The sequence below is a fragment of the Saprolegnia diclina genome (genome assembly GCF_000281045.1).
Source record: "Saprolegnia diclina VS20 unplaced genomic scaffold supercont1.5, whole genome shotgun sequence".
Classification (NCBI taxonomy): Eukaryota; Oomycota; class Saprolegniomycetes; order Saprolegniales; family Saprolegniaceae; genus Saprolegnia; species Saprolegnia diclina.
Window position 1 is genome coordinate 1110024 of NW_008246072.1, and position 22250 is coordinate 1132273.

The 22250-nt window shown below is 59.7% G+C and overlaps 9 protein-coding genes across 11 annotated transcripts; 2 read left to right on the forward strand and 7 right to left on the reverse strand.

The window, feature by feature from the left end:
* Positions 1–181: 181 nt before the first annotated feature.
* Positions 182–2310, reverse strand: SDRG_02439 (hypothetical protein). The gene is made up of 9 exons (XM_008608026.1): positions 1660–2310; positions 1511–1612; positions 1328–1468; positions 1186–1285; positions 963–1130; positions 677–920; positions 564–629; positions 413–516; positions 182–367 (listed from the first exon to the last, which is right to left on the reverse strand). The coding sequence occupies exons 1-9, from the start codon at positions 2016–2018 to the stop codon at positions 248–250; spliced, it is 1404 nt and encodes a 467-aa protein (XP_008606248.1). The 5' UTR covers positions 2019–2310; the 3' UTR covers positions 182–247.
* A 92-nt stretch (positions 2311–2402) lies between these two features.
* Positions 2403–4242, reverse strand: SDRG_02440 (hypothetical protein). The gene is made up of 5 exons (XM_008608027.1): positions 3833–4242; positions 3685–3786; positions 3281–3635; positions 2641–3234; positions 2403–2593 (listed from the first exon to the last, which is right to left on the reverse strand). Exons 1-5 carry the CDS (start codon positions 4231–4233, stop codon positions 2480–2482), a joined length of 1566 nt encoding a protein of 521 aa, XP_008606249.1. The 5' UTR covers positions 4234–4242; the 3' UTR covers positions 2403–2479.
* Positions 4243–5120: 878 nt separating this feature from the next.
* Positions 5121–8070, reverse strand: SDRG_02441 (hypothetical protein). The gene is made up of 10 exons (XM_008608028.1): positions 7759–8070; positions 7499–7716; positions 7118–7457; positions 6882–7070; positions 6414–6826; positions 6172–6367; positions 5833–6121; positions 5677–5780; positions 5513–5598; positions 5121–5456 (listed from the first exon to the last, which is right to left on the reverse strand). The coding sequence occupies exons 1-10, from the start codon at positions 7999–8001 to the stop codon at positions 5162–5164; spliced, it is 2373 nt and encodes a 790-aa protein (XP_008606250.1). The 5' UTR covers positions 8002–8070; the 3' UTR covers positions 5121–5161.
* A 140-nt stretch (positions 8071–8210) lies between these two features.
* On the reverse strand, positions 8211–9267 carry SDRG_02442 (hypothetical protein). Its single transcript, XM_008608029.1, has one exon. The coding sequence runs from the start codon at positions 9249–9251 to the stop codon at positions 8277–8279; it is 975 nt and encodes a 324-aa protein (XP_008606251.1). The 5' UTR covers positions 9252–9267; the 3' UTR covers positions 8211–8276.
* Positions 9268–9863: 596 nt separating this feature from the next.
* Positions 9864–12073, forward strand: SDRG_02443 (hypothetical protein). Its single transcript, XM_008608030.1, has 11 exons — positions 9864–10065; positions 10107–10221; positions 10272–10354; positions 10400–10462; positions 10508–10623; positions 10671–10709; positions 10755–10806; positions 10852–11048; positions 11092–11400; positions 11453–11868; positions 11918–12073. Exons 1-11 carry the CDS (start codon positions 9880–9882, stop codon positions 12037–12039), a joined length of 1698 nt encoding a protein of 565 aa, XP_008606252.1. The 5' UTR covers positions 9864–9879; the 3' UTR covers positions 12040–12073.
* Positions 12074–12250: 177 nt separating this feature from the next.
* SDRG_02444 (hypothetical protein) lies at positions 12251–14508 on the reverse strand. Its single transcript, XM_008608031.1, has 6 exons — positions 14186–14508; positions 14008–14145; positions 13788–13959; positions 13642–13740; positions 12609–13598; positions 12251–12561 (listed from the first exon to the last, which is right to left on the reverse strand). The coding sequence occupies exons 1-6, from the start codon at positions 14359–14361 to the stop codon at positions 12286–12288; spliced, it is 1851 nt and encodes a 616-aa protein (XP_008606253.1). The 5' UTR covers positions 14362–14508; the 3' UTR covers positions 12251–12285.
* Positions 14509–14917: 409 nt separating this feature from the next.
* On the reverse strand, positions 14918–16687 carry SDRG_02445 (hypothetical protein). 3 transcript variants are annotated; one of them, XM_008608034.1, is made up of 7 exons: positions 16227–16684; positions 15977–16181; positions 15702–15933; positions 15545–15652; positions 15394–15499; positions 15191–15334; positions 14918–15145 (listed from the first exon to the last, which is right to left on the reverse strand). In XM_008608034.1, exons 1-6 carry the CDS (start codon positions 16659–16661, stop codon positions 15269–15271), a joined length of 1152 nt encoding a protein of 383 aa, XP_008606256.1. In that variant the 5' UTR covers positions 16662–16684; the 3' UTR covers positions 14918–15145; positions 15191–15268. The 3 variants fall into 3 exon arrangements, with proteins under 3 accessions (XP_008606256.1, XP_008606255.1, XP_008606254.1); XM_008608033.1 differs by having other exon boundaries at positions 15191–15338; XM_008608032.1 differs by having other exon boundaries at positions 15191–15338; positions 15394–15652; positions 16227–16687.
* Positions 16688–16973: 286 nt separating this feature from the next.
* On the forward strand, positions 16974–18558 carry SDRG_02446 (hypothetical protein). Its single transcript, XM_008608035.1, has 2 exons — positions 16974–17934; positions 17988–18558. The coding sequence occupies exons 1-2, from the start codon at positions 16989–16991 to the stop codon at positions 18521–18523; spliced, it is 1482 nt and encodes a 493-aa protein (XP_008606257.1). The 5' UTR covers positions 16974–16988; the 3' UTR covers positions 18524–18558.
* Positions 18559–18848: 290 nt separating this feature from the next.
* On the reverse strand, positions 18849–22250 carry SDRG_02447 (hypothetical protein; the record flags this gene model as incomplete). Its single annotated transcript, XM_008608036.1, has 4 exons — positions 18849–19779; positions 19824–20075; positions 20123–22031; positions 22066–22250. 4 exons carry the CDS (start codon positions 22248–22250, stop codon positions 18874–18876), a joined length of 3252 nt encoding a protein of 1083 aa, XP_008606258.1. The 3' UTR covers positions 18849–18873.

Consider the following 22250-nt stretch of genomic DNA (forward strand, 5'->3'; position numbering starts at 1 on the left):
GAGCAAGTGGTCAGAGCCAACTGACACCAACTTATGCAGTCACAGGTTTGAGAGGTTCAACCACCGACCAGGCGGGCGAGAACGCTGGTTCAGTAGCCGCGAGGGGAGGTGTAGGCATGATCCTGATCCACAGCCGTTGGCACCCATATCACAAACGCCGTTCGCCAAGATATCGTGACGATGTCCGAGTGTGCTTGATTCATGTTTTCTTCTTTTATCAAGTCATTCACAAGTCAAATGCAGAGTGTTAGGTTGGTGTTGGCAGTGGGTAGCCGGCCGAGGCCATGATGTCAGGGTACATGGTGTGCCAGCCGCGCATGAGCAGCTGCAAGTGCTCGGGGTGGCTCTGCCCCAGCGCTTCGGGATGCTACATCAATTTCATGGCATTTCAACAAACTACAACGCTGCGTACCTCGGCAAAGCACACATACACGGTCGCGACCGCGCCATCGATGGTGCTGAGGACAACCAGCGCGACGGCTAGCGCCATAAAGAAGGAGCCGAGCCCCACGAGCACTAGACAGCGCCTTTATACGCGTACTTGCGACGACGGGTGGAGCTACCTAGCGTGGCGGTTGCCGATGTATCTATCGCGCACAAGGCAACGCCGACGCCGCTGCAAATGAGAGCTACCAAGGACGCAATCACGTCATATGCCAACTGATGTCCACGCTACCGACGACGAATGCCGAGAAGGCGAGCGCACTCGAGATGAGCTCGTCATTGAGAAGCGTCGTGAAGCCACGGGCTTTGAAGAGCTGCATGGTGGCCTTGCCGGCTTGGACGAACGTGTTGCCGTAAACGCCGACGTAGACAAATGCCCAGTGGCTGAAGAGCTCGAAGAGGGAGACGAGGCAGCTCATGAGACAGCTCGCGACGAGTGCGCCGACGCCTCCATTGCGGCTCGCCATATCGAGAAGCTACGCTGCCACGTCAGGGCGATTTCCAAGGAGGTGACGCACCTGCTTCAGTACTTGAAGAATCGCGACAAGAAGCGATCCGAGGCAAATGGAGCCCAGCGACGTGGTCGTCGCGCGCCGCAGAGCGCGAGCTGTCGGTGCGGCACCCTCGCCGTACCACCAGCTCGCGACACCGCCGGCGATCGTGACGGCGTTGATATTTTTGAGGACCTAGTCCACGCGCCATGACAACTTGTACAATTAAACGTATCACAAGACAATGTACCGAGACGCCCCAGAGCAGTGAGAGCGAGAGTAATACCGCGGGCACCGCCGGCGTCGACGCGGGCGGGGCCTGCACAAAGATCCCGTAGAGCGCGATGAACCTAAGGCGATGAAAGAGACACCGCTGTGTGCTTGCAACGTACCACAGAAGCGTCCAGAGCAGCTGAACAAACACCAAAACAAAGCTTACTGGCACGAGCGCCTTGACGTCCGAGAGCGCGGCCGCCGCCACACGGAGGTTGGCCGCCGCGAACGGAAGCCGGTGGCGCACGCCATACATGTAGCTACCCACGGTGATGCGTCGCTCAAGGCGGCACCGTTCGTACCAAGCAAAGAGCGCCGTCAGAACGATGCCAAAGATGACGAGCACAATAGCGTTAGTGAGAAGGCCAAGCACCGCGACACTGACGCAGAGTGTCAAGTTGGCCCTACACACGACAATTTCACGACCACCAAAGACGCAAGAGTGTGAGACCATAGTCCAAAGACAATGATGTTGGCGGGAAACTTGAGAATTGCAACCACCATCAGCGCCGAAACGCCGAGACTCGCGACGAACATGGCCGCCATGATCCCGATGCCTTTGCCCACGAACGTCACGTCGATCGAGAGGGCGTTGGAAGCGTCTTCGTTGTCCTTCAAGCTGGGAACACCCCAGAGCAACGCCACAACGAAGATACCGAGCACGTTGATAGCAAAGAGAACTGCAAACGGCCAGTCGCGATACTGCGCGAGACCAGACGGTGGCGCTGTGGGTCGCAGCGACGGGACAGAGCCGGTGGACAATGGCTTGGCCGCATCGACGTCCGGCGCGGGCACGACCGTGGCGTGCATCGTAGCTCGAAATGCCAAGAATAACCTGGACGGCCGTCGTAGCCCTAGCCCTACGGTTTGACCTAGCCCTACAGTTGGTCGTGTTGTTGAAGTGGGTCCTCTCGTAAAATTGATACAATGACGCTAGATCAACTATTGTCGGACTTTCTACACTCGGTTGAAGGAGTTGATCGGCGGAGGCAGGAGCGCGATCCACGGGACAAGGTGTTGCCATCGGCTTCTTGCGAAACCTTCGCCTAGCTGCCACGAAGGCAGCTCATGACATTCCCGCGGGGTAGCCCTATGATACTATTTTGTATCTGGGGTTTTGTTCAGAGCACTCGGTTCTCTTTGGCGGTCGTGTTCCATAGAGTCGGCTCTGACTACTGCTGGTACCCACGTCGGTCTCCGCTACTTCACACAGGAATACATGTACTGTTAGTGAATGCCCATGCAGTTTGCCTTTTACTACGTCTGTCGGTTTAGTACACGACGTAGTAGCCCGACGCGACCATGATATCCGGGTACATGCGGTGCCACTCGGTCATGAGCTCGTTGAAGTGCTCGGGGTGCGACGTCTGGAGCGCCGCCGGGTCCTAAGAGCATCGATCGTCGCCTAGTCGCATCAACACACTAGTCGTACCTCGGCAAAGCACACAAAGATGGTCGCGACCGCGCTGTCAATGACGCTGAACGGGATGATCGAGATGCCGATGCCAAAGATAAGCCCCATGATCGGGATGATGACTTGCGAGTTGGTGAACGTCGTGTTGGCCGGGTCAATGTACGTGTACACAAGCCCGAGGCCGGCGCAGAGAAAGCCGACGCCGAGCGAAGCAAAGAGCAGCACGTTGCCGATGAGGTCGTCGTTGATGATCGTGTCGAAGCCGCGGTCGCGGAAGAGACCAATGACAGCCTTGCCCGCGTCCGTAAACTTGTATCCATAGATACCGACGTACACGAACGCCCAGCGGTTGAAGTACTCCATGAGGCTCTGGAGGCAGCCGAGAATGCACTCAGCAATGCACGCAGCCGCGTCACCCGACCGACGCGCCTCCTCGGCCAGTTGGCGCAGCGCCTGGAGGATGGCGACGATGAGCGAGCCGAGGCAGATCGAGCCAAACGAGGTCGTGAGCGTGCGCTTGAGCGACGCGCCGGTCGCACCCGCCGAGTTGGTCGAGTACCACCACGTCGCCACCGTGCCTGCCACGGTCGCATGCGTCACATTCTTGATCGTCTAGTGCAAAGTCAGGATCGAAGTCAGGACCAAAAGACGGAGCTACCTGCATGCCCCAAAAAAACGAAATGAGCATGAAGAAGTACGCCACGTACGACGCCGACTTGAGGCTAGCCGCCTCGCACTGGTACGTGGCCGAGCACTTGTTGGACATGCAGTCGCTGTTCACGTTGCAGCTCGACCCGTTCGGCTTGCCACGCGTCGACGTCGACGAGTCCTTTTCGTTCAGATGGTTGGCGAGCCCGAGCGCAGCGATCGCCCAGACGGCCACCCACACGATCTGCAAGAAGAGCATCGAGAATGCGACGCAGTACGTGCTCGCGTGCTTCTTGATCGCCGCGGCCGCGCAGCGCAAGTTGGCGGCTGCGAACGGAATGCGATCGCGCACCGCAAAGGCGTAGCTATTGGCTCCATAAGACATTGCGGCCATCAAGGATACGGCGCGCGTACCAAAGAGAGAAGAGGACAAAGATAGCACCGAGGATCGCGAGGCCATACTGCTGCTTGATCGCGGCGTAGATGGTGAAGAGCACGTTGAGGCCGACACCAAACCTAGCGCGCGTCGTGCGTTAGATGCGAGCATGCATGTCGCGCGTACCAGAGCGAGAACGTGATCATGCCACTGGCAAAGCGGACCATGAACGAGAGCATAAGGAGCGAGAGCACGCCCGAGAGGACAACCATGACACTTGAGATTATGAGCACGGTGCGCATCTCCTTGTCCGAGAGAAGGTTGTTGGACGACGTCGACTTGGTCGAGGTCGTCGTCGATGAAGAGTTTTGAAGCACGGGGATGCCCCACGTGACGAGGAGCACAATCATGGCGGCGACGTTGCCGATGAAGAGGATCGCAAAGGGCCAGTCGCGGTAGCCCGTCGACGCCGGCGCCTGCGGCTTCATCGACTGCACAGGTCCGAGGTGCGCGGTGCCACCCTGCGGCGCCGGGACGCCCACAGGGATCCCGTACGGGTCCATCGCCGAGGTATTCTTCTGGTACATGTTGCTGCCAAATTCCAAAATGGGCCATCCGAAGTTTCGGGCGTGTCCATTGCTTCGAACTTCGCTACCTACATACATTTATCAAGTGTTTTGCAATGCGCCGAGGCCATTGGTGGAAAGTAACCAATGGCCTTGACGCATATCCGAATGTCGAAGGTTACGGCGGATGGAACCACAACGTCCAGAAGAGGCAGAAGTTGAAAACTTGAGCTGGCGAATACACATCCTGCTCGTACAATAGTGTAGCAAGGTATTGTGTGCAGCCAGTAGTAGCTTGAGGCTACTCCTTCCTTGCCACCGCCCTTCGCGTTCGACATTGCACTTCTCGCGTCGTCCCGATGGCGTTACTACAGGACGACACCTTGGCTGCACAACGTTGGCGCCAGCCTTCGTGGCACATTGACGTACACACAGCAGCTGACGCTGCGTGTCGCGCGCCTGGCTCCGTTATCAAGGCACCGTCAGTCCCCACACACCCTCTTGCTCCCTCTTGCACAGGATTGCTGCAAAATTTCACACAGGTCATTCGAAGTTCGAAGTAGAGCGGAGTGATGGTTGATGGATCTGCTACCGTTGGACAGACCAGCACTCCGGTCCCCTGCCATGTCTGCTAGCTCGCTGGGAGAGCTCCAGATCGACGCCGGGCATGTCGTAGCACCTCAAACAAGCTTGATGCGACGCCCCACGCCTCTCTAGAATCGACCGCCACACCCCAACGTTCGATCCAATTTTTCCTTTACCAACACCTTCCACGATGTGCGATGTAGCATTCTGGTACGTTCTGGAACAGTGCTCTGGTCGTCTCGAGTGCGTTCTAGTCCCTTGAGTCGTCGAAACCACAAGCTACGCGGGCGACGCAAGAGACCGACGCAAAGACCGACGCAGCATAGAGTGCAAACAACATGCATTACAGTCGTACAGTGCACGCTTACAAGCGGCTCGTCGCCTTGAGAAACTCCGTCTTGGCGACCGTGCGCATGTGCACCTCGTCCGGTCCGTCCGCGAGACGCAAGGTGCGCAGCGCGGATGCGTAGTACGCCAGCACAAAGTCCTGGCTCACGCCCGCCGCGCCGTGGATTTGGATGGCCCGGTCACAGACTGCGATCGCCATCTGCGGCGCGACGATCTTGATCATGGCGATCGCTTGCTGCGCCGCCTTGTTGCCCTTCTCGTCCATCTCGTGGGCCGCGTGGAGCGTGAGGAGGCGGGCGCTGTCGAGCTCGCTACGAATGAAGCATAAAAAATAAAATAAAAAGCATTTCCAACGGCGTCCTCGTACCAGCGCGATGTCGCGATCGACGACGCAACAAGAGCGTTCTCCCCGAGCAGCTGCTTGAACGCATAGCGCGTCTTGGCGCGGTGCACCTAGCGCCACAAATGAGCGATTCAGTAGGGGTAGGGTAGATCGAAAGGGGGTAGGGTAGATCAAAAGGGGTAGGGTACCATGAGTTCGAGGCAGCGCTCGGCCATGCCAATCGTGCGCATGCAGTGATGGATGCGCCCCGGGCCCAAGCGAGCTTGCGCGATCTCAAAGCCCCGCCCATCTCCTACGCATATTGTCAGTTGGACTCTTTTTCAAAAATATAAAATAAAGATTACCGAGGAGGACGTTGGCGACCGGCACGCGGACATTGTGGAAGAAGATTTCGAGGTGGCCGTGGGGTGCATCGTCGTAGCCAAAGACATGCATGGGGCGGCCGAGCTCGACGCCCGGCGTGTCGATTGGCACAAGCACCATCGACTGTTGGCGGAACGGCAACCGCGCTTTGGCGCCGAATGCGTCCTTCATCTTGCCCATGACGATGATGAGCTTGCAGCGCGGGTCGCCGGCCCCCGAGATGTACCACTTGGCGCCGTTGATCACATACTCATCGCCGACGCGTTCAATCTAACAATCGTCATTTCACGGGATCGAACCCTGTACGACTCGTGCCAGACCTGGGTGCAGACGTTGGTCGCGTCTGACGACGCCACGTAGCGCTCGGTCATGGCAAAGCACGACCGAATGTCGCCGTTCAGCAATGGCGCGAGCCAGCGCGTCTTTTGCGCCGGGGTGCCAAAGCGAGCGAGGATCTCCATGTTGCCCGTGTCCGGTGCGCTGCAGTTGAAGACTTCGGGCGCCAGCACGACGCAGCTAGCACCTCTCATCAACAAAATGTCGGAGGCGACAAGGACAATACCGGCCCATGATTTCGCACATCATGCCATACTCGACGTTGGTCAGCGGCGCACCGTACGAGACGCCGTCGATCGTGAGCGGCTGCATAAAGAGATTCCAAAGCCCGAGCGCCTTGGCTTCGGCCTTGAGCGTCTCGATGATGGGCGCCACGGCCGTCCATGTCTTGCCGGCCGCGCGGTTGGCAGCTTGCTCGGCCATAAAGACCGACTCGGACGGAAACACGCGGGTCTTGCAAAACGCGAGGAGCTTGTTGTACGTGGCCTTGGCGTCCGCGCTCATGGGCAGCCCGAGGACGGGCGCCGCGACCTCGTCACGCGTGACGACCGACGGCGACTGCACGAGCGCCGTGGCGAGCTGCACCAGCATTCCGTACACATTCCGCGTCTTGCTAGCATGCCCTGACGACGCGTTGCCCTACACAAGACAATATTGGTACGAGTTTGGACAACTTGTCGATCGTGTAGTGTACCTGGTGGCTACGCGCGTAGACCCCTTGCACGATCACAGCCATGCGAAAGACCACGAGCGCGCTGAAGAAGGTCCACGTTGTCGCTGTCGGCGGGTACACGGTTGCCCGTTCGACGTAGCCCGATAAGAACGTCGCTTCGCTCGGGATGCCGAGGCGGTCCAGGCGCTTGTCGGCGAGGCCCGGCAGCAGCTACACACGATACGACATGTGAAACGCAAGACTACAAGCCAACACACCGGAAAGGTCGACGGGATGCGGTACATGGTGCAGAAGGTGGCCACGTCTGCTAGCGGATGGCCAATCGTACTGAGCTCCCAGTCGAGGATCGCGAGGATGCGCGGCTCGGTCGGGTGGAGGATGCAGTTGTCAAGGCGAAAGTCGCCGTGCACGATCCCCGCACGCTCGGGGATGGCGTCGACGTGCGCCTCGAGCCAGTTGCCAAGCGTCGCCAAGCCGGCGTCTTCATGCAGCGTCGTGTTGAAGCCTGCGAGGATCTTTTGTTGCGCGACAAACTGCCGTGTCCACGTGGCGAGCACGCGGTTCGCGTACTTGGTCGGCTTGCCAAACGTCTCGAGGCTACACACAGTGCATAAGCTGCGTTCGAGACGAGGACGTACCCTAGCGCATTCGGGTCGAGCCCATGCAGCGTCGCGAGGGCGTCGTTGACGGCGCTGTAGATGGCGTAGCGCTCCATGGCCGAGACGCCCGGGAGCGACGGGTCCTTGAAGACGCGGCCGTGGATGTACTCCATCAGGTAAAACTCCGTGCCGAGCACGGAGGCGTCGGCGCAGTACGTGACCATACGTGGCACGGGCACCGGCGTCGTTTGCAGCGCCTGTGGGCAAACTCCAGAGACGTGATTGGGGCGATGGCGTACCTGCATGATGCGAAACTCGCGGTCGATCGCATGCGCCGACGGCAAGATCTTGCCAGATGGCTTCTTGCGCAGCACGAGCTGCTGGCCGCCGTAGGTCACGAGGTACGTCGGGTTGCTCTGCCCGTGCTTGAATTGCTGTACTGTCAGCGGCTGCGATGGCGAGCTAAAGTGGGCATCCAGGAATGCGCCAAGCCGGGCTTCGTCCAGCGGCTGGCGCACAGGCTCGACGTCGGGCGCAGTCATTCTCGTCGTTCGATCGGATCGTTAAGTGAGCCAACGCAAGGTACACCTCGGCTCGGTCGTGAAATCGCTCAAGATAAACTCATCAGACCCAGCCCCAGCTTGCCCTTTGGGCGCACTTAATCGGGACATCTGATGGCACCCCATTTTGCACCTCTATTTTCGGTTGTGTACCTGCCGTCGAGCGTCAAATGGTGTGTTTTTAGCTGCAGTGGATGCGAGCGAAAAGGGCAACTTGAAGTTGATGTAACGTTAGATAGAATTGCAAAACTAAGCTCTTAGAGCGACGCGCTGGTCGAGAGAAAGGCAGGCGGCAAGCCAATGCCCTGCGCCAGGAGTGCGTCGCCGTGCTTGGCGACCCAGTTCATCAGGTCCAAGCGCAGCTTGCATTTCTGGATGAGCTCCTTGTACGCTGGCGTGACCGACTTGTTGAGGCAGAGCGCGTTCGTGAGCGTCTTGCGCGCCAAGACACTTGTGAGGCTGCTCTGCAGCGCCTCGCGGATCTCGACCACCTTGGCCATGCGCTGCGTTCGGTAGGCAAACTTTTGCACCGTGTTGTACGGTGCAATTTTGTCCTGTGTCGCACTGTAGCACACATCGCACGCATTCTTGTAGCGCTTGGTCTGCGTCACCGCGTCGCGCCGCGTCAAACGGTGGAGGCAGCCAACGACGTGCGCAGTCGCTTTTTCGTGGCCATGGATCGCGATCTGGACACCAAGGTCCTCGAACTCGCCGTAGACGGCCATGAGGCGTAGGTATGTGGCGGGGCCGTAGTAGATGCCTGGGCAGTCCTCGATCGACGCAATGGGCTTGGACGAAGGTGGCAGTGGCGTCATAGTGGCCATTGGCGGTGCGGGTGCGAGCGATGCCATGTTGCTTGGCGTCGATGGTGCCATCGACAGGACGGGCGTCTGACGGGGCGTGGCCACCATGAGCACGGAATCGCCCAAGCTGGCGCTGCGCAGGTGGTTCTTGGACTTCTTGTGCGTCTTCCACGTCGTGGCGTTGAACGGTCCTTGGCACATGATGCGCTGCGGCGCACCCGACTTGCCGACGCAGTACTTGCACTCGATGTAGCCGCCGTCGGCGCAGGTAAAGCCGACCTCGTCGTCCTGCGTGACGTCATCAGACCACGAGTACTTGATGCGCTTCACGCGGCGCACGGCGTCGGGCGGCGCAGACAGCACCGAGTCGACCGCATCGAGCGCGGCCGGCGGAAGCATACCACTGCTGCTAGTCCCAAGCCCGTCCATCTTCGACGAATATCGGCCGTCAATATTATTATCCACCAATCATGCGCGCCGAATTCGGTTCCAGCCAATCCAATCACGTAATTGCCTGTAAAATATTCATATTCGAGAAATACTCGTCGGCATATCCAAGTAAGAATGACACTATTCAAGGAATATATCGCACAAATAATGTGCGCCACGGAGGTGTGGTGTGTATCTGCATTTCAGGACGTACCAAGGAGCATATCAAGGTCGCGATCGCTCCTGCATTAATTGCGCTGTCAAGCAGAAGCGAACGCTTGTTAGTCATATGCTGTCCTTCGCAATGCCCTTTCTACAAAGCTACAAAGGTGCCTTGAACCCATGCACGAACTACGTCTATTCACACCCAACTCTATGTGTATGCAGCGGGTGTGGATCATGGTGTGGCATCAATACCATAAGCTTGGATAATGCATGACGCCGCAAGAAGCATAGCTTCATCTTTGCCGACGATCAGATAAAGCTGGTCGAGAAACACCTCCCAGTGGACTCGAGCTAGAGCCCTACAAGTTGCGTGCAATCAGTCACTAGCATTGGAACCGTGGCCAATCAAATGCACGTATCTTGAGCCAAGCGCCAATCAGCGTCAACGGTCAATTGGCGTGACATGGCCACCATCGACGAGCTCGGTGACGACGCCAGCTTCTCCAAGTCCAACTGGATCGCAACCGACGCCAAGGCCCACGATGGCAACCTCTCGCTGCGCTACCTCAACGAGTTTGTCGGCGACCTCAAGTGCGCGTCCGCGCTCCTGGAGCGTGGCCTCTTCCCCGACGCCAAGGAAGTGACCGAGGTGCGCAATCCGCTCGTCAGCCTTGGCTCATGGTGCCATAGACCATGGGTGTCTTCAATGCCATCCGAAAGCTCAATCTCCACGTGCTTGATGCGGATGACGACGACGCGACGGGCCTTCGCAACGGCATCGTCGTCGTCGGCGATGGCATGACGCGTACGCCGCCTGTCTCGGCGAGTGCGACCACCTCATATCGTGTCGTGTAGCGCGGACCGCAACCATGTTTGCGAGTCGCACGAAAGGCTGGACGTGCTTTAGCGTCGACCCGATCATGCGCATGTCGACACCGGTGCGTCACGACCGGTCGCCAAATTCATGCCAATCATCGCGGTAGGAGGCGCCCGTGCCGTGGGCCGACGTGGACAAGGTCGTACCGATCTGTGCCAAGATTGAAGATGTCAGTCTGACTTCTCACACGCAGTCGCGTCACACCGTTGGCTAGATCCGCATTCGCCTCCACAAGGCGATCGTGATCTTGGTGCACGCGCACGTGACCATGCCGCAAGCGATGACGTCCATTCAAGCCAACACTGTCGTTGCCGTGCTCACGCTGCCGTGGTACGCTGCCTTCATCGGTATCCTCGCACAATCACGGGCGGTACTAGCTGCAACTGGTATGGCCACCAAGAAGAACTCGATCAGCGGTGCGCCAAATCTTGTTCGCCTCTGCACTCAGCCACATGGAGTAGACCGCCCACTGTGGTGTACGATGACATGAGCATCCTCTCGCAACACCGCGAGGTACGGTGATGCCATCCCAATCTCGAGTCCAAGTCCCTTGCCCAGATTCGCCTCTGGTTGCCAGACCATGCCAACCCCGACGCCATCGTACCCGTCGTGGGGGGCAGCTGCATCCGGAAGACGTATGTGCCGCCTCGACGCGTGCCGCCGCCGCTGGATGCGTTCCTGCACCAAATGCTCGCGACGCCAACGAACGACTTGCCTACGGACGTTTTGACAGCTGTCATTGACACCTGCCGCCGGTACATCTCGCGCGACAGGTCAAGTCTCAACCCCTCGGCATAGGTCACTGGCACCGACGGCGGCGCTGCTCTTGATCGGAGACCAATCCACGGTCCGCGCTGCCCTCCAAGCGAGTGGGTTCACCAATGTTCGTTGTCGCACCGAGCTCGCTGCGTCGTCGTCGATCATGGTCGACGCGATCGTTGATGTCGGCTACCTCCACGCCGTCCTCAGCCGCGTCGAGAAAACCAAAGCCTGTGGGCTCGTGACCGAGCTCCTCCGCTTGTACAAGTCGTGGCTACCAAAGAACGCCGGCGCCGTGCTCTGTCTCTCGGGCCGCCGCATGTTGCGGAGTACCAAGTACTTTGCGCGGTGCGTCATTGCCCTGTCGATTCGCATTCTCATTCGAAATGGGTGTTGTTAGGCCGTCGCTCGGGTGGTCGCTCGCCGTGACGCCGCTAGCCGCCGCCAGCTCGGAGTTTACGACGTTTCTGCACCATGCGACGGTGCACGATGCGCCGCCTGTCGCGACGGTCGATGATTCGCTGGTCCCTCTCGAAGGGCTCCGTCTTCGCCTCGAGGCGACATTTTCTGCGCGCTGTCCGGCGGCAGTGTCGGTGACGCGCATCGCTGACATTCTTGCGGACTCTCCGAACGTCGTGGTGCGCACGTCGGGGGTCGTCACACGGATCCACGCAATGCACGCAAAGCTCGTGCTCGTCGACATTTGTGATGAAGTCAACGGCAAGCTTCTTCTGGTGCTGCTGCGTCAGGACTCGCTCATGGCACCTGGTGACGCGCTGCGCATGCCGCAGACACTGCTTCAGCACCTCCAGCTCGGTATTGTCTTATGAGATTTCAAGTCCGACCAAGAACGAATGATGATTAGGCGATACGCTCGACGTTGTGGGCGACCTCGAGACGACGGGCACCGGGTCATTGAGCATCAGGGCGGCGGCAGTCCGCCTCGTTGCAACAGTGTCCAGGGACAGGCTGACGTACTACCAATAAGATGCAGCTTCCATACAGGACTCACCTATGCGTTCTTCGTCTATGGGTAGCCAACCAGGTTTAGGGTAGGGTTAGGGTTGGCTCAACCAAAGCCGCATCAGTGTCATGGTGCGGCCACGCGACGAGCGACGGCGCGCAAGTTTAGGGACATCATTGTCGAGGTGCTCGGCAATGATCCCGTCGATGTGTACCAGTTTCAACATGTACACCGTGTCCAGCGTCAAAATTATATATAAGAATAACCACCTACATCTCGTCGTCGCAGTACGATTCGCACTTGTTGAAGAGGAGCTTGGTGTCCTTGACGAACGACGCGCCGTACTCGGCCATGAACATGCCTTCGGGGAACTGGATGCTGGGCACGCGGCTCGCAAAAATCTGTGCGTCGCACGTCAGCGGAAACATCATTTCCCGCGGCAAGTGCTTCTCGGCGGTTTGCACGTAGATTTGGTCGCCGTCGTCGCGCCACATGTACAGATCGAGATACGGTGTGCCGTGGTCGGACGAGTCGGTGAGCGACGACTAGATACGAAATGTGAGATCATGCCATTGCAAATGTCAGACTATACCGAGGGGGCATACAAAAGTGGCGCCAACGGGTGGTGTGGCGCGACGCACGCCGCGTGAATCGCGCGCTCAAACACATAGTACCCCTTCTCCCACATGACGTCCTGGAGGTGGTCCCAGTCCGTCTCCCACGGCACGATGATGTCCGTGTCGGGCGTGTGCGGGATCATGGCCTTGTCCCGCCACGCGCCAAGGAGCGTACCAAAGTAGACAAATGCGACTTGGTCTTCAGCATTGAGCGCATTCAGCATGTCTTCCATGAGCAGATGCAGCACGGCCGAGCGGCACGGCCGTCCGGGCGAGGTCTCGAAAAGAGACGACTTGTCGCCATGGCCGACGCCGCACTGCTGCGGGCGAATCGGAAGGCAGTAGGTCCAGTCCTTGCCCGCACGCAGGCGCGTCACGTTGTTGTGGAACGGCACCAGAATGTCGGCGTGGGCTGGCGCCAGGGAGAGCGGCACCTTCTTTGCTGCATACACCGCCGTCTTGGCGCGAAAATCGCTATCGTCTTGCAGCGGACAGCGCGGCAGATTCGGCCGCGATTGCATGCGCTTGGTGATACCGGCGCTGTCACAGTGGGCTTGGCACGACTCGCTCGGGTAGGCAAAGGCGTACGGTATGTTCATGTCGATCGAGACGTTGAAAAAGGCTGGCGAAAAGTGCGGTGTCTGCACCGAGACGTTGTAGAGGCCGAGGCAGCGCAACGGGAAGAGCTCATGCCGCGCAACTGGCGTCGCGCCCTCGAGAACGTACGCTGTCTCGTCGACGCCACCGAGCATGCGTGGCGCCGTCGTCAGCGGTGCAAAGCGGAGGTACGGTACACCGTTGTCCGGGCCCATGACCAGCGGCAGCTCGGGCGCATACAAGGCACTCGCCAGCGCGTGGTGCGGAGCGATGCACGTGATTCGGGTGCGGAGCTGCGGGTCGTTGAAGTGGGCAAAACCAGCCGCCCAGAACGACGACGTGAGATCCTCCGTCGCGTCCGTGGCCACCTACACCATCCATGAGCACTGGCAAAGGCGAGCGATGACGCACGTTGAGCGCATAAGCGTTGGGTGGAAGCGCACCGTACTCATAAATGTGATGCAGCGCAGCGCCAATCGGCGTGGCAAAGGACCCGTGGCGCTCCAGCACCTAACCAGTCGGCGACAGTCAAGAGAGGAGCTCGATAACGCGGCTACCGTCGTCGCAGCCGACAGAAGGTGGTGCAAAATGGACGACCGGCACTTGCGCTCGCTCGTCGATAGAAGCGCGTCCATCGAGCCGGCCATGAGCCCGCACTCGAGTGAGTGCATGGGCAGGCAGTCCTTCCACGAGAGTTGCCGCGTCGGGAGGCTTGCATCGGCCGCACCGCTACCACACCGGAATGAGCCAGCGCAGAGAGAGTACCGGAGAGAGTACCGGAGGACGCTCACGTGCTCCTTGGACAAGACGAGTGGCGGCGGATGCACCGCGCGCGCATCGAGTGCAGCTTGAAATGCGGACGAGAGATACGTGCACGACTCGGTGCGCTTGGGGTACCGCGCCAGCGTCAAGAACCTACGTGCTATGAGCCACCGATGGCAATGGATGGTCCTACTCGGTGGTGCGGGCGTCGCGGTAATAGACGACGGTCGACAGCAAAAGCAGAAGCAGGACGCTGTAGCGCTTGGGGGCCTCGAGGAAGCGCGCGCGGAGAAGCGCCGCCTTGTCAAAGGCAATGGCGACCACGTTCTTGGGCCCGCCATCCATGCTGCTGCGACGTCGGTGCGCCATGACGAAGCGCAAACTGCAAACTGCAAAGTTGCAAGGGATGTCGAGGCCAGCTGTAGCAGACGTCCAGTACCGCTTACGTACGATGGTATTGGCCTAATCACATGCTTGGGTCGCGCATCGCACTTAATGGACCATCTGGTGCGTCCTCTGGTGTGTCCTTTCCGGACCAGACAACTCCAGATTAACTCCAGATTTCCTGCCGACGTACTCGGCCGACTACTGATCAAGTGGTGGGCTCACGGCAGGAACGACCGCACCAAGACGGCTTTTCTAGCCGCAGAGATCTCGCGTCATCCATACTCCCCTCACGTTACTCACACGTTCTGGACAAAGTCCTTTTCCGCTACAGTGTACTAGTAGTACAGGTTACCAGATTCCAATTCCAGACTCCAGACTCGGCGATGTTCCAAATCAAGTCTGGCCTGCAATTCACCAACAAGTATCTCGATATTCAACATAATGCATCTCGATAGTCAACGCGAGCCCATACGTGGCGCTTGGAGCCGTCATAATTCGAGATAGACTTGTTGAAATGAGTTATGATAATTCGAGTTAGCCTAGTCCTTTGAAATGATCTCACGTTGGGGCTCCGCGCATAGAGCGTGGTTCCGAAAATGCCAATATTAATCGAATCAAATCATTGAAAAATCATCCAGAACGTAATTCGATCCAACAAATGTGCCAAGTTGCTACCTGCTGCTATACGATTACGAGTACGCCGGTGGCTGCACCGAGGCGAGATCGAGTCGTCGCCAGCCCCGCGTCTCGTCCTGGCGCAAGACAACTAGCCCGACCTATTAGGCGAGGAGGTATTGAGTGGCAGACGTACGTGCAAGGAGGTCGCGGGTTGCTGGCGGCACGAGTGCGGCCGTCGTCGCTGTGCTGTGGCTCACGTCGGGGCTCACGTTCACCTCGAGAAGCCAGACGCGGAAGGTCTCATCGATGAGAAAGTCGAGGCCGAGCCACTCGAATCCTTCCTAGAGAGCAGACCCGCTCACGTCACCTCGGGTCTCTTGCAAGAAGGGTGTGTACCCCAACGCGGCGAAGCTTGGTCGCAACAGACGCCAGAGCCTCGGCGCAGGCAAACTGCATTGCCGGCCGCAGCGTCGACTCCCATAGTGCTTCGTGGCCAAGCTCTCTACAGCGAAATACCGTTAGCACCAAAGTGTAGGGGTAGGTGTACGCGAGGTGTCGCTGAAAACGAGGTAGCGGCCACATGTGCTCGGGAATCTCGCCGTGCGCAGCGCTCGTCACGTGCTTTTGAATCGAGTTGTTGCAGAGGTGCATAGTCCTAATCGCAGATGACAATAATCTCCACAAAATCATCCCTCGGAGACGACTTGTCCTGAAGGCTGCTCGACGATGCGAGGTTGTAGGCGGTCGATGCAAAGCGCAAGTAGCACGACTCGTACCAGAACACTTGAAGCGGCGCCACGTCCGTGATGAGAACCCACTGCCGAATGTCAAACTTGCGCCCGTGAATGGTGAGCGGTCGCTCAATGTACTGCTGAACGACCATCGGGGACGCCCAGATGGCTTCGAGCTCGGCCAGCGACGTCACGAGCTCGATGCCTACGTGCCATGAGACGATGATTGCTACGCGTAGAGGTCGCACCCCGGCCTTGCGAGAGGCCCGACGGCTTGGCGATCCACAGATTTTGCGTCGCGACAAAGTGATATTGAGGGTCGCAGGCTTGCAAGTGGCGCAATATCGCTTGAATTTCGTCGTGCTGCGCAGCGGGGATCGAAGTGGCGACCTCGCGCTGCAGCGCGCTGTACAAGCCATCGAGAGCAAGGGGGTTCAGAAAGGCTGTGTCAACCTAGCGTGGCGTCATGCGTGTGTCCTGGGTATTCGGAAGAAGGACCATGAGGAGGCCATGCGCGCGGGCGACGGATGTATCGGGATTGCGTCGCTGGAGCTCGGCGGCGATGGCCAGCGCTGTCGGCAGGTGCGAGGCAAAGGACGTCGGGTGCTTGAGGACAAGCAGCACCTGCGCGTAGAGAAAGAGATGGCGCCACTCGTCGAGCGAGGCGGCGCTGCGCGGCGCGATGTGGTGCAGGCTGTGGCGAAGCCGGAGGTGCGCGAGGAGCTCGTGCTTCTGGCTCAGTAGCACCGCGTGCTCGAGATGGTTGACGATGTGCGCTGGCTTGACGTACGCCCACTGCACCTTGGCGTAGTTGACGAAGCGCAGGCGGCAGGTCGGGAACGTCCAGTGGCGCACGGGCGCCCAGCCGTCAGCCTCGAGACACGCGATAACGTCCGGGTACTTGGGGTCGACGTAGAAGCCCGCTCCTGCCATGCCGAAGATATGCCACACCGTCGAAAGCCAAACCTGTTTTACGTTTTATAGGTTTTAGTGGGTTTAATAGGTCGTCAAAGGAACGCCGTGGTTGCTTGCGGGAGGGTGCGGGACGGTGATGGCTGTGGCCGAGTGCACCGAAAGAAATACGCCTGTATGAAGCTTGGGGGACCCTCTTCACGGCCGGACGGGTCTCGCCATGCGTCTAGGTAAACTCTACCTTTAACCAACTAAAACCAAGTCGATCCAAACGGTTTTATACTAAACCCAACTACGTAAAAGGTTGTATCCGGAACGTCCAAATCCGGACCAGTGGATTGCTGCAACATGGACGCGATCGAAGCCCGGAACGCGGCTGGCAACGACAAGTACAAGGCTGGCGACTACATAGGCGCGCGCGCCGAGTACTCGGCGGCGCTCGACCTTCTTGACGAGGTCGACAACGTGGCGCTGCACAGCCGTGTCCTTGCGAACCGGGCGCAGACGTACCTGCAGGAGCGCGATTGCGCCATGGCCCTTCGCGACGCCGCCGAGGCCATTGCGCTCGACCGCACCAACCTCAAGGCGCACTTGCGCAAGATCGTCGCACTGGAGAACCTCGAGAACTTTGAAGCGGCGCTCGCGCACGTGTACGTCCTCCTGCCCCTCGCCGCGTCGTCGCCCGATCACGCCATCTACATGCCGTCAGCGCTCGCGGCCAAGAACCGGCTGCGCAAGGCGTGCAGCATCGACCGCGCGGCCGCCAAGGCCCAGGCGTACGACGTTGGCAAGCTCGTACATGCCAAGCAGTCGCTTCGGCTCAACTTTGCGATCGCGTTTCCGCTGGCGCTGCCAGCTAACCACTGGCTCGACGTGACGGTCTTCCTCGCCAATGAGTTTGGCCTCTTCCAGCGCGGGCTTGTGGCGACACCGCTGCCGCTCGTGTGCGAGCTGCACACGCCTGTGCCTGGCGTGACGATCGAGGTTGACCCATTGCCCGTTGTGCTTGGACTCAACGGCAAGACGCACTTTCGACTTCGCTTCACCGCCGACAATGTCGATAGCAAGGGCTTGCCGTCGGTTGCGCTACGTGTCTCGCTCACCAAGGGCCACGGCCTCAACGACGTCTTGCCCGTCGTCACGCTGCCGCTACAGCTCCTTCCGCCGACGTCCAGCAAGTGGGCACCGGTCGAGCCCTCGACGCCCGACCCGCTCGGTATCCAGTGCTGCCGCAGCGTTTACGTCGACGAGATCGACACGTACATAACCTTGGCCGAGTCGCCGGGGCATCTCGGTACGCCACTTGCAATAGTTTAGCACGAAACCGAACCGACTGTCTACATGTAGGTATTGCTGGCAAGCTCTGGGACTCGGCGCTCATTTTGACAACGTACTTGGCGCGGAACCCACAGGTGCTGGCCGGTAAGCGCGTGCTCGAAGTCGGAAGCGGCCTCGGGCTCGTGGGCATGGTCTGCGCGCATCTCGGAGCGGCGGCCGTGACGCTCACCGACATGGACGAAGTCGTGCCCATGCTGCAGTACAACCTCAAACTCAATGCGCTCGAAGCGGTTGCGTCGGCGTCAGCGCTCTGCTGGGGCACGTCGCCAGCGCACTTGTCGCCGCCGTTCGACGTGGTCGTCATGTCGGACGTCGTCTACGACCCGACGGGCTATGCACCGTTGGTCACGACGCTGCTCGACGTGACGACTCCGTCGACGACGATCCTCATGGCGCATCGCTCCCGGCACCCGCAAGAAAAAGACTTTTTCGAGCTCCTCGGTGTGTCCTTTACCACCGAATCGATGCCGCTCCAAGGCGTTTGGGACCACGAATCCCGCATGACGGACGTGCAGCTGCTACGCCTCTCGCGCCGCGAGCAATAACCCCGTCACTAACCAAGTCGTTGGTCGATACCTCACGTCGCTTTAGTGCTGTACGAACGGGAGAGGAGGAACTGACGTGTCGGGTGATTGCACCACGTGGAGCACGTGAAGGGTGGTCTTGTGGCGCAGTGGGCTTGGCGTCGACCACCGCTACGAGTATAGCTTTTGGTTCCGTCGTGTAGTGCTGTGTCAGGAGTTCATGCTCTGGAGCGGGGTCAAGGGTAATGCCGTCGTCGTGATGCAACAAGCTCGACGTACGTACAGTAGATGTCGCATGTAAGTACTTTGGTTGGAGATGCTACGAACAGTGGACGCAGGATATAGTGCAAAATGAACTTGATATTGCGACGCTAAATGTCGTACTCTTCTTGGCGGAAGTCGCCAGCCTCGGCTTCGGATTGGTCGTCGACTTCAAATTCAAACTCACTGTCGGCCGGGAGGTTGTCGTCCGTGTAGCCTTCTGAGCCCGAGATCATCGAGAGCGTGTCGAGCTGATACGTCTCTTGCGAGCCGCCGTACGCTGGCACACGGCGCGGGTTCGAGTCCACCCCCGTCGAAACGCTGTGCGTATCGATCGATACCTCGGACATGGTCTTGCGCCGGGGCGCCGGCGCCGGCACCGAGCGATGGTACACCGAGTGTTGGTTGCGCATGTACGGGTGCGCGAGGATGGGCGGCTGCGGCTTGGCCGGCGGCTGGTACTGCGGCGGTGGCGCTTGGCGCTGCGGTAGCTGCGGCGACATGTACTGCGGCACCGTGTGCCGTGCAATTGGTCGCTGCACCGGCGACTGCACCGGCGGCGGCTGATACACCGGCGGTGCCTCCTTTGGCGGCGACGTGTACAAAGGCGGCACCGACACTTGCTTGGCCGGTGGCGGCTGGAACTGCCGCGGCGTCGGCAGCGACGGCATCGACGCGCGGTTTGGGACGTGAACATGCGGCGCTTGCGGCATCGAGAGCGCTTTCGGTCGGCGCAGAGGCGACACCATCGGGAGGTTGCTCGGGGCTTCGACGACCGCGTGCGTCGGCGCGTGCATCACGTGCGGCGTGTTCATGCGCTGCTGCATCTCTTCGCTCTCGGCGCAAATGCAGCGCATGATCGCGTTGGCATGCGTCGTGCAGTCCATCGGGCGACGCACCATGCTCATGTCACCGCTGCCATCGTTGAACGCGAGGAGGATCGGGAACACGTCCAAGTCCGTAATGCACTGGTAGACCGAGAAGCGGCGCTGGCGCTTGGGCTTCTTGTAGTGGTTCTAGATGACAAAATGGAAAATAGTCGCAGGGGTAGGGCAAGTACCTCGACGATGACGCGGAGGATCTCGAGGATTAGCGTCGGGTCCTGGTGCTTGCGCTGAATGGGCGCGAAGAGCGACCGAAGACACTCGGGCGACTCGAAGAGCGGCGAGTTGGCAAACACCGCCATGAGCCGCAGCACGCAAGTCTGCGGGAAGCCCACGGCGCGCTCGGTTTGGCACTGAGCGAGTACGTCAAGGAGGTTCTGCGCCATGTGCTCTTCGTCTTCGAGGTGCGCCTTGGCGTCGCTGTACTCCTACACAAGTATACGTAGTCGTACACGCAGTACTGTCGCGCCTGTACCCGCAAAATGAACACGAGCGCGTTCGTGAGCTTGTTGAAGAGACCTGCAAACTCGACGCCGCGGTCGACAAGGTCGGGCAGCGTGTACGGCGCGTCCATCATCGACTGCGCGGCCTTGGGGATGATTTGCTGCAGCTGGTTTCGCCACACATTGTGGAGCTGCGAGGCCACGTGCACCGGAAACCGGAGCGTCGACGCTTCCGGATTTTGCAAAAAGAGGTCCAAGTACAAGTCGCCGACGATCGTGCCGTGGTCCCACGCGTTGAAGTCCATGCCGTCGGCCGGAAACGAGAGGAACTTGTCGTGGACGTCGGTCGTGCCTTCGATGCGCGTGAGCACCTCGTCCATGTGTCCACGCAGCGCGCGGCGCATGTCTTCATTCCAAATGAGCTCGGCGTCGTGCGCGTCTTCTTCAAAGACGGCCTCGAAATTCTCCGGGTCGTCCATGAGCGTGCTCACCAGCGCAAACGGCAGAAAGTGCCGGAGGTTCTCGACACCCAGTGCTTCGATATCGTCGCTGAAGTTGAGGATCGCACCCCAGACCGGCGCCGCCGCCGCGCGGAGCGTCTCGGCCGCCAAATGCGCGTCTTCCGTGTAAAAGTGCCGCGCCTGGATCGTCATCGAGAGCAGTTGAAGCCATACGTGGCTCTCGAGGAGCCCGATGCAAATGTCGGCACTCGCGCTGCAGAGCGCTTGGAGGCACCCGAGGCTAAAGTCGGCGGTCTCGTCACCGGCGTACTGCTCGGCTAGGTTGAGCATGGGCTGGCAGAACGGCTCGAGCGCCGAGAGCACCTGCGCGTCGCAGTGCTCGGCGAGCGTCTCCATGCACGCCATGGCCGCATCGCGGCGCTGGACAGCATCCACATCGATACCCACGGACCCTTCGGAGAGCGGAACGCCGCCGGCCATCGGGTCTTGCGTGAGGTAGAGGCCGATCGCGTGAATGAGCGGCGGCTCCGAGAAAGACTCGAGGACGCACTTTTGCACCTGCGTCGGGTGGGCGAGCGTGAGGTGCCGAAAGCAGTCGAGCGCGAGGAGCGTCTCGGCGTACAGCTCGTCTTGCGGATTCGCGTGCTCATGCAGAAACACGAGCAGCGACTCGCAAAACTCAACGGCGACCGACGACGGCAGACTCTTGTCGACCGTCGGCTCGTTGTAGATACGCAGGTACACGCCCCCGACGATCGGCTCGCCCATGAGCGTCTCAAATTCAAACTCAGAGGCGGATTGAATCGCGTCGTACGCGTGGGCAGGAAACTCGAGGACCGTGTCGAGGTACAGGACGACCTCGGACCGCATGGCGTCGTTCCAGATACACTGTGGCTCGTGCGTCTCGCCAAAGACAAGGCTTAGAATGTGCTCGGGGTCGCCTTGGGTGAGCGCCGGCTTGGACCAAATGGGCAGCAAGGTCGAGAGCGCGCTCTGTACGTTCGGCGTGGCCTTGCACTCGGGGTCGTACCCGGCGAGCGCTCGCACGCAGCGCAGAGCGGCCCACACGACTTGCTGCTTGGCGGGCTGTGGGCCGTACAGCAAAAGAAGCTGCAGGCACTGCCACAAGACCGACGATGCCTCCAGGATTGTGGTCTGGGACGTCTCGTGCCGCGCCATGAACGAGAGAATGTCGAGGCCGAGGATCGTCATGTTCGGGTGCAGCAGATCCATCGTGATGAGGTCGCAGACGATCTGCACAACAGGGCGAATCGACGGCTTCTTGGCCTCGACCGAATCCTCGAACGCGAGCTCTTCGCGGCCCACCTCCGTGTTTGCCACTGCGAGGAGCACACGGAAGGCGAGACCGCCAATGTAGTCGAAGTTCGAGTCTGCCTCCGAGACCCAGCCGTCTTGGTACTTGCGGCAGAGGTCGGCGATCTCGATGATGGTCGGCAGTCCGCCCGCGCTACATAAATCACTCTTAGAGTCTTGTAGAAGGCAGGCAAGCGCACCGGAGCATCTGTTCGACGTTCCACGGCGACGAAATCATGGTCGCGAGGAGGAGCTCCATCGTCAGCGAGAGCAGCTCCATGATCGGACCGTCCGACTCGAGCGACGCCGGCGGCAGCTCAATGTCGACGCGCAGGTCAAAGCGCGCGAGGAGCTTCAAGAGCAAATCTAAAGCACCGAAAACCAT